General features: G+C 38.9%; 1 protein-coding gene, 1 long non-coding RNA gene and 1 pseudogene across 5 annotated transcripts in view; 2 read left to right on the top strand and 1 right to left on the bottom strand.

Annotated features, from left to right (window-relative positions):
* The first annotated feature begins 5,098 nt into the window (after nt 1-5,098).
* On the top strand, nt 5,099-6,792 carry LOC148734000 (uncharacterized; annotated as a pseudogene).
* Nucleotides 6,793-7,543: 751 nt separating this feature from the next.
* LOC148733999 (uncharacterized) lies at nt 7,544-8,710 on the bottom strand. The gene is made up of 3 exons (XR_015998685.1): nt 8,213-8,710; nt 7,998-8,103; nt 7,544-7,752 (listed from the first exon to the last, which is right to left on the bottom strand). It is a non-coding gene; the product is annotated as an uncharacterized LOC148733999 (long non-coding RNA).
* A 30-nt stretch (nt 8,711-8,740) lies between these two features.
* Nucleotides 8,741-10,000, top strand: part of LOC148733998 (uncharacterized) — a 27,254-nt gene continuing 25,994 nt past the window's right edge. For all 4 annotated transcript variants that reach the window (XM_088753187.1, XM_088753186.1, XM_088753189.1 and 1 more), the window contains exon 1: nt 8,741-8,953. In XM_088753187.1, coding sequence (XP_088609313.1) covers nt 8,807-8,953 — 147 coding nt within the window. In that variant the 5' untranslated portion in view covers nt 8,741-8,806. The remainder of the gene's footprint in view (nt 8,954-10,000) is intronic.

Below are 10,000 nucleotides of genomic sequence, written 5' to 3'. Positions count from 1 at the left end.
AGCTTCTGGGAATAATGACAAACTCTTCAATAACAGCTAGCCACAGTAAATGTCACAGCCATCCAATCTGTCTATAGTACCAATTATTGGGTCACTTCACATTACCTTAAACGGAAGAGAACATAAGAAGCAACAACTTCAAGAACATGACACATACAGCAAAGTGAAATATAACTAAGCTGGTTTGGAATTCATTGCGCCATTCGTTTCTAATAACACAAGAAAGTGAAGGAAACGGCACCAGTTTTACTGATGAGACAAAGCCCACGCAATTTTTGGAGGTAAATGGACTAGTTAGACCGAAAGCTACATAGACAAACAATTAACTGACAATAGTGAGGGATTTGGGGGCCAATTGAAAAATAAGTTTTACCTAAGTTTTTCCTCTAGTTAGCCCATGAAGCTCGAAACGGCAATAATAAAAATTACCTCCAAAACACGGTAAAAAAATAAGCGAAAAACCTAATTGATTGAGGTAAGACCATAACCATTGTCAAGACACATGCCAACCTACCATATACAACAGACTTGGAGAGTAAAAAGGACAAAGACGGTTTTGGGTCATGACTTGGAAAATCCACCAAAACCTCCCTAAAAATAATTCGCCGACGGTTGTAGTAAGAGCGACTTACGAACGAATCTTACCAACGGTCAAACATTTAGTGACAACAGCCAAAAAATAGATTCGTCTCATATTCTCAAGTTAGTTGGGCCTTATGGTGAAATAAAGCACTGCATACTTCGTTTGGCTGAATATCGATATATTTTCGAAAAACTCGATAACTGAATTTTGACCAAAGGCCGCTTTTGAAGCTCAAAATTTCAGACTAATCTCGGAGCGTCGCGCCACGAATTGAAAACACTTGGACCGATAAAAACTACCAAATCTTGAAAACAACATCATTACATATCTTGACAGTAATTTGAGCAATTCTTGATGGTTTATTTACACAATCTAACTGAATTTAACCGACCTTCTTCTAACAAGATTAAAAATAGGTAAAAACTAACCCGTTAACGTTATTTTACTATGTGCTATACAAAATAATCGACTGAAAATCTGGCTTTTGGAAGGCGAAGTGTGGTTCTTTTCGATCTCCAAACGATTTTTTTAGGGAAATGATTCAGTGCGATTTAATCAAATTTTAAAGTTGGATAAAATGAGCTGATTTGACGATGCCGTCAGTTGTTCGAAAGTGTTCACATTCAAACACAAACTCCATTGTTTCGCATTTTACATCCAATCTACATCTTATTTAACATGATATCATCTTACCGTCCATATTGCTGTATCACAAAAGGGGATTGCAGTCCTAAAGTTGTTGCATTGCTCCCTCAATAGCGATAGAACTTGGCAGGATAGTCAACACCTGATAATGATTGTTTTACAAAGCGTATCTCGGGGTTTCTCTATTCCCACTCCGTTGAAACACTTTGCGTAAGATATCTTATATAAGTCTACAACCGAACCTATCCTCGAAGACCCAGGGGCTGAGTCGATTACAAGTATGGGCATGAAGAGCCCCTGGGGACATTGTCTTACAAGACTAGTTCCAAACGGTCGCAGTCGTTCTGCCATCTGATTGGTGCCAGAAAATCTTTGTGTTTTTCTGCCCTATCAGAGTAAAGTTAACAATTGGTTCATTCTTTAGCGTGCACTATCGAGTTATGGAGCACGCGTGAAGTTTGGAGAGCACGAAAGAAGCGTAAGAGTTGCCCGAGGCGATAGCCGAGGGCAACTCTAGCTTCATGAGTGCTCTCCAAACTTCCCACGTGCTCCATAACTCGATAGTGCACAGCTGAAAGCATGAACTAATTGTTTTAGAACATAGCCAGTGGAATTGTGCATCAAATCCGACGCGAAAAACGGACAACACTATCAGTTAAAGCAAATCGTGATGGCGCTGATGCCGAGTATGCTTTTCCTTTGTTTTTCTCTTTTTCTGCCTCATTTAAGAACTCTAGCCCAAGGGAAAAGGTCCAAACATTGTCTTCGTTTTCGGACTAGTAGGTCGAGTGTCTGTTTGTATCCATTATTGTCGCGAAATATATTATTTTTCCCCGCGCTAACAATGGCCGCTCGCGCGAAAAAAAAAAATTTCTGGCGAAGTCGGATTTGCTGACGCTATCAGCGTGCACTATCGGGATTTTGAGCACGCTCTCGTATAATGAATTTGATTGCGCGACTCTGCTAGCTATGTTCTGATGTACTTTAGAAACCTTTCGTGTGTTTTAACACGGACATACATGCTAGTAGCTCAGTTGCTCGCTATGACTGTTTGGACCGTGCGACGGAGATTTGCTTGAGGTGAAAAGTTTCAGTCTCAGCACACAATGTAAGAGAGATCGATCAGATTGTCCGCGAAAATTTTACAGGAAATTATACGGAATACTTGCGCAGGTATCAAGAGAGAACGTGTTTTAAAGTTTGTGAGGTTTGTATACAACACGATGGTTGAAGTCATTGATATGTCGCTTTAAGCGTTACACGACATTTAAGATTTAATCTTTAGATTTTTTGCGTAATTTGCTGTGACTGAAACTTTGCCAATCCCTTGAACTTATTTCGTCGCACGGGCCACGCAGGTAGGTCGAGCAACTGGCGCTTTCGCCTACGGAGCTTTCTGCTTTCTGTGCGCGCCAAAATCTAATCTTCGCTTTGTAGTAAAGTCGTTCACAATAGGGCCAAGGTTGCAGAGAACCTTAAGTTCGTGGACGACCTCCAGCAAGCGCTAAGAGAAAGCTTAGCTGTCTTTCCGGTTAGCTAATTGAAATCTGAACAAAAAATTATTAATGCAGTAAATGGTTTGAACCCGGGGGTAACATGTGAAGGTGTAGTCTGATCGTCCGGGTGAGTGTAGTCGTGAGAAGGACTGTTGTCGGTGGTAGTGACTGACGTTTCGACAACCTGTGCGGAAGTCATCATCAGAGTCAAGTGAATGATTGTTGATCATCCACTTGACAATCATTCACTTGACTCTGAAGATGACTTCTGCACAGGTTGTCGAAACGTCAGTCACTACCACCGACAACAGTCCTTCTCACGACTACACTCACCCGGACGATCAGACCACACCTTCACAAAAAATTATTAACGACAACATCGTGAGGAGAGGTGTTTTAGGGCAGTTACCGAAGTGGTTTGGAAAGAGTTTAATCTTTCAACTGCTGCCTAGAGTGTTGAAATTCTTGAGCTGGGAAGGCTACGGATTCTCTTCTAGTCCCTTGGTCATTGTCATTTCACCTCTTCTGTCGATTGTTGAAGACCAAGTTAAATACCTTTGATCATTGGGAATCGATCCGATGCTGCTTTCAATGGGAAAAACAAACCCAAACATCAAGAAATATTGGATGGAAAGGGCGGGTTTGCTTTATTGCAAATGTTAGCTTAGTAGTACAGGGTCATCTACCCACATCTAATAAACAACAGTTTCCACGCTTAGCTTTTCTTTTTTTTCAAGCGTAGATTAGATTAGAGTTTGGCACGCACAGAAAAATACGCAAGTACCAGTTGCTCGACATACCTGCGTGGCCCGTGCGACGAGATAACTTCACGGGATTGGCAAAGTTTTAGTCATAGCAAATTATGCAAAAAATCTAGAAAGATTTAAGCTTAAATCTCGTCTAACGTTTAAAGCCACATATCAATGACTGCAACCATCGTGTTGTTTACAAACCTCGCAAACTTGAAAACACGTTCTCTAGTGATACCTGTGAAACTATTCAGTATAATTTCTGGTAAAAATATTCGCGGACAATCTGATCGATTTCTCTTACATTGTTTGTTGAGACTGAAACTTTTCACCTCAAGCAAATCTCCGTCGCACGGTCCAAGCAAACATAGCGAGCAACTGAGCTACCAGGATATATGTCCGTGTTAAAACACACGAAAGGTTTCTAAAGTACACTTTACTGTGAGAGGGCAGAAAAAAAACAAAGATTTTCTGGCACCAATCAGATGGCAGAACGACTGCGAACGTTTGGAACTAGTCTTGTAAGACAATGTCCCCAGGGGCTCTTCATGCCCATACTTGAAATCGACTCAGCCCCTGGGTCTCTGAGGATATAACCGAACCGTGAACCAAATGTCAGCGCAATGTTGCTAGTTCAGAAACATGATTCTCACGTGCAGAATAACGCTAGTTAATTCCAAATGAGGTCTACTGAGATAAAACGCAAAAATAAAAAATTGGACTATGAAGCACGTGGTTTCAAGATTTAAGGTCGTCTGTTACATATACGAAACAGGAGCAAACAATTATCTAACTCCTATCATAATTTAATGTTTCATAATTGAATGTTCATGGTACTTCGGGGGATATCGATAAAGCTCATTTTAGGTAAGAAAAAAAAGGCGAAGGATCTGCAAAGGGCATAGCCCATAATACATCACTGCAGATGTGCGACAAAGAAAAGTGTAGTGTTCGAATATTTGTTTATTTAAAGGAAGTTTTATAAGGGTCAAACCTGGAAAACCACAACTTTCGCTGAAATATTTGTAAAAGCCAACGTTCAAAATCTTTATATTTATACTACTTCTTCTCCAGAGGCTTCTGTGCCTTGTTAAGTTACTCGTGCCGGTTGTAAGACTACGACTCACGGAGCACGTTCATATTTTTCGCACGCACCTTTTCCCGGCAGCGGTCCGAAAAAAGCTCACATCTGGAAATAAAACCATTTCCACGTAGCTCGGAACTCAAGAAACGCTTCGAGAGTAATCACTGCACCAGCTGACACAGTAGACTCGACTGCGAGTCGGTATACCTACATCAAATACTTGCATTTTGGAAACAGTGGCTTTGAAAAATCAACTCAACTAGTTAGTTATTTGGTATTCTTTCCCAGGAAGGTAGCCAAATAGTGATCTATCCCCCTCAAATAAGGTCGGGTCCAAAGCTAGCAATGCATTATATGACGAAACATTATAGAGCGTGGCTCTCAATCCGCCTTGAACAGGGAAGAAGAGGTATAATTACTGTTTCCTGTTTTCTGGATCGTCTGTTGAAGCATAGTTAATAGAGGGGACTGGTTATGAAAGTCAGCGAGCATCAAAGAGCGAGACTATAGAGCAGCGCAGATGTTGAAAGTACCTGTCACGTGACCGCGACGGTGCACAAGCCAAACACAAGTTCAAAGATGGCGGATGGTGGAGAGGATCTAATTTTGATTGGCGATAGTTTTGAGGCAATTTTAGACATCTTTGATGAAGATGAAGTACTGCAGGAACAGTTTTTAACTGCTGCAAGTGAAGTAAGTGCAGAATATTTAGAAGCTTACTCTTACTTAGTCTATACTTTTTTTTTTTGAAGGGGTTTACGGAGCCACACGCTAATGTACTTTCACGCGACTAACTACTAGAGAACAGAGAATTTCCCGACGTTTTCAGATAACAATTTCCTAGCTATATTCTAGAAAAATTATAAAATTGTATTTAGTTTCTCTGGTAGAAGTGCCCTAGATACTAAAAATTGCCTGAATATTGCCTGGGTTTTGCTTTGTTAAAAATAGTTTACAGAGAATGCAACCTGACAACAAACTGAACATTGTCGCAAGTGCCTTCGGAAGACGGCAAGTATGTTAACATTTGATCATATTTCATAGAGACAGACTCTAATATGCTGAAACTATGATTTAATATTTTTTGGTAGGTCCAATCAACCGAGATTGTTTGCAGCGAGTGTGGGAAAAAATACAAAACAAGAGGAGGATATCAAAGGCATCGAGCTGCCAAGCACAATCCAAATCGGAACGAGCATCGTTTGACTTTGACTGCTAGTATTCTAGCTGAGATTGTACGCAATGCATTAAAGAACATTTATGAAAGGGAAGTTTTTGCAGAAGATCTAAGGAAGGAGTTAAAACAGTACGAGTATCAAGTGCTTGAAGAAGGAACTCAAGAATTCTCTGTAATGAAGGCATTATTTGAAGGCTATTCAAAAAATGGGAATGCCGAGAAATTCTATGGCAACTATTATGCTCAAGTACCATTGAAGTCTCCAATGTTTTTCAAAGGACTATCTCGTAATGCTGCAACACTGCTTGCAAGCAAGGTAGCTGATTTTATCCTGTCCTACTGCAAGGGCATTAAGTCTTCTTCTGACAGTAACCCACCTTCATCCCAAACTGTATTGTCAGAAAAACAAGAAGCTGGTCTTCAGTATGTTGGTGGATATGTCTTGCATAACTTGCATAAAAAGTATGCAAGAAACAATACAGCAGAAAACCAACAGGCAAGGGCAATATTGAAAGCTGGTAAACAATAGTATGGGTGTGAGAGTCAAAAACTGGTGTCAAGTTTAAGCCGGGGTGGCTAGTGGAACATTACCAAGTATGCACAGAACATTTCTCTTAAAACAGAGCATCAATTTCGGCATCTCACTTCAGTTAACTGCTTGAAAAAAGTGGATGTTGCTGGCATAACTCTCAACTCAGTAACTGACAGTGAGGTATTGTCAAGCTACCAATGTATGGTTTCTGATGCAGAGCTAATCCCAGAGGCTGAAGTGAGCAAAAATGTGCTTCATGCTATAGTAAGTTTGTATGTAAGGGTACGCTCCTTTTCATGTGCTGAGGACATCATTCAGCTCTACAAAGTAAAAGCAAAGCAAACAAAGGCTAAAGCTCTCCAAAAGGAGATCATGAGAAGTCATGATCAAGAACAAGCAAGGCCTGAGTAATGTAATAGATTTTTATTACACAAGACAAAACAGTTATATGATACATGGAGAAATATTTGTTGCTTTCTCACTATATTTGTTGTAATATTATTGTCATTTATCAAGAAGAGCATTTTCATTCCAAGAGTTGTTCACATATGGTATAAAAATTTAATTTTCACCAATTTCTATTTTTCATTTTTTATTTATAGCAAGTACCTAAAAGTATTAAGGTTCCTTGCACAATAGATTTAGAGTTCAGGAATCTGATAACAAATTCTTATTTAACAAAACAAATGGTTGTTACTGGTTGAATAAAGGTAATGCGTGTCAAAGAAACTAAATACCTAATGGAAACCATTGAAAAGTCATATGAAAATGAATATGATTGACCCCTCTATTAACTTTGGATTAACCAATATGATAGTTATAGGATAATAACATGTATCTAAATCATGTAGTAAGGAAAACAACACAAATGTCATGTAAATATTTATTTTCAAATTAAACATGTTGAAACAATAAATGAAACATTGGTGATTGATTTATGTGCATTAATTGATTGTTACATGAATATCTTGTATTATTGGAGTAAAAAAATTTAGAAATAGAGTGTAAATAGAGTGGCTTAGAATGTGCCTCTGCTAGCTATGAATACGCTAAACAGTTCTTTGCTTTTTTCTACATGGTAGCTTTTCATTGGTCACATTAACCCAGGCTTTTTTTTATGTCCTTTCTGCCTCTAGTGTTCCCACTCTGGCAGGAGACTGACCTTTCAATTCTAATAGTGTTGCTGTTGTAGCTAAAGGTCCTGATATCTGGATTGTCACACCTCCGGCCAAACTGCCTCTGCTTTCCAAAATATTCTTCCACAGGATCTTGACAGAACCTTTCTGTCAGGACAAACTCCATCCCCTCTGAAAGAAGAAACCTGGTGCACTCGATTGTAGACCTTGCAGAAATCTGGAAGCCTTCGTATGTCTGCCAAGAGAGGAACATCCTGGATCTTGCATTTTGGGTAAACTCACCCTCTCGGTTTTCAGTGCTCCCCTTCCAGCTCTGAAGATACTGCAGGAATTCCATCAAAAAGCCAAACCTATAAATATAAATTAAAAAATTACTTGTGTTCAAATGCATAGCAATTTATCAATACAGTCTGTGTTCTTAAACTTGAATGACAGACTTGTAGGCAAGAGTATTTACATGAAAATAATAGTGATAAAAATGTAATTTTGCTCTTAAAATCAAATTAACAGGTTATTATAAATTGAGTCTTATGATAGACAATTTGAGCACTAAACAACAAGTTATGATTATACCAATAGTTCAAGCAAGACTTACCATCAATCTTGAGTAGACCTGTAAGGTGCCAGGAATGGCTTTCGTTTTCGCTGGTGCTCAGTAAGACTTCTGACATTTAGGCAGACAAAGTCTTAAACCTGACTCTCTACGAAAGAAAAAGCTGTTTGTTTATATCTTAGTAGCTTGGCAACGCTACGCACATTACGCTCAGCAATCGTATCGTTCCATAGCAAAAGTTATCGAAAAATACTTACATATTTCAATATCTTCGGACAAAAAATGCTTTTCGAAAGTGTAGAGTTTGTCTTCATCTATCTGTCTTTTAAAATCTTTATCCATTTCCCTTGTTTTCTTGAGTACACCAAGCCACTCGTTGCGCCATCTCTTGTGATTTTCATCTTTCGCTAAGGGCAACTCGAAAATGCCGATTCCTTTGGTTCTTCTACAAGAACCACATCCAAAGTCACAGTGTACTCTTACTATAGCTATGAACGAGCTGTAGATATCCCTATGAGGAGAACGACACGCAATGCTGTTGCAGAGTTCACATCTTTTCTCTGCAACTCATTTTATCAGTAAACGAAAATGCCAGTTTGAAGCACTCGTGTCACATTTTCTCATAGCGTAACACCCGGTATTTCTCAATTGAGAATGTGGGTAGTAGCCAAGTGAAATGATCGTCTGGGCCATCTGAGCCGTCTGATGCCGCTTATTTGAGGCATTGTCTGGAGCAGCCAATGAAATCGCTTTATGGAATAATCCACGTTCGCCCGCGCGTAACAAATTCCACAACGTGCCGTCTGGTAAGCCTTCAGCGAGATAGTGGTTGTTCTTCGTGTGGAAATACAATGGCGAAACGTACGCGTATCTCAGATGAACAGAGAGGTATTTTAGAGCGGTGTTTTGCAGGAGGGAAGGTTGGAACGGGAACCATGTACAAGGAGATGGTTTTAAAATCGTCAACAGACACTGGTTTGACGAAGGCACAAGTCGAGGTAAGCTTATTAATTCATTTGGTTAACCTCGGCTGTAGCTTTATACCAGGTTGTGCCTCATTTTATCTCAATAATTCCACAAATCAAACAAAACTAGCTATTCGTATAGATCGTAGATGCATTTATATGTCAATAATAGCCTAACGCTTAAAGTTAATTGGATGTTATTTAGATCGTGATGAGGTACAGTTTCTATACTATCAGACAGTTAACTCTGCTTTAATTACTCAAACTCAAGATCATTCACGTTCATCATACATGTGTATTTGCATTTCAAGGTAATCCATCGATTTCCGAAATTTAAGGTTTTTATTTGAAAACATTATAAACATAAGAAGATCATATGCAAAGAGAACATCCAATAAATTAACGCGGAAGTTTTATTGAAATCTGATGACTACATTGACCGTCACCGAAATTATGCACCAATTAATTAAAATTTAGATAGCTCTGAAACACGATTTGACTTTTACTTTGTGTGTTATCCACGTTGCCATTCCTGTATCATAATAATATTTTTAACTGATACCATAATTAAATTTGGCAACAACTGGTATTGTTTGTAAAATATTTTTCGTCTTTTCCAATAAACTTGCGTGTCACTTCCCCTGTCTCGATTGGGCTCTTCTACATGCGGGTGGAAGCCAACATGAAATTATAATTTAAAATTAATGAATAAAGTCTTTTTTATTTGTTTTGTTTTGTTTGACTACAACTGTACGAATTTAAGATAGTTGTATTATTATTATTAGTGTTTTTATTATGCAAACCCACAAACTCATTTTGTCAAAGCAAGGTTCAGTTAATCCTAGGTCAGGATGAAGTAGAGGGGGTCTGTTGTAGGTCTAATAATAATAATAATAACAATAATAATAATACGTGTATGAGAACGATCCTTGGCAGTAAAGCACTATTTGAGCAATAGTGAAAATCAGACCTGAAAAAAATTTCAGGCCTGTACGGGATTCGAACCACTGACCTCTGCGATACTAGTGCAGCGCTCTACCAATTGAGCTAACAAGCCAACTGGGAGCAGGCCATCAAATT

This window comes from Stylophora pistillata, chromosome 3, assembly GCF_964205215.1.
Source record: "Stylophora pistillata chromosome 3, jaStyPist1.2, whole genome shotgun sequence".
Classification (NCBI taxonomy): Eukaryota; Metazoa; Cnidaria; class Anthozoa; order Scleractinia; family Pocilloporidae; genus Stylophora; species Stylophora pistillata.
The sequence above is the reverse complement of the archived record's forward strand: the minus strand, read 5'-3'. Positions and strand labels throughout refer to the sequence as shown.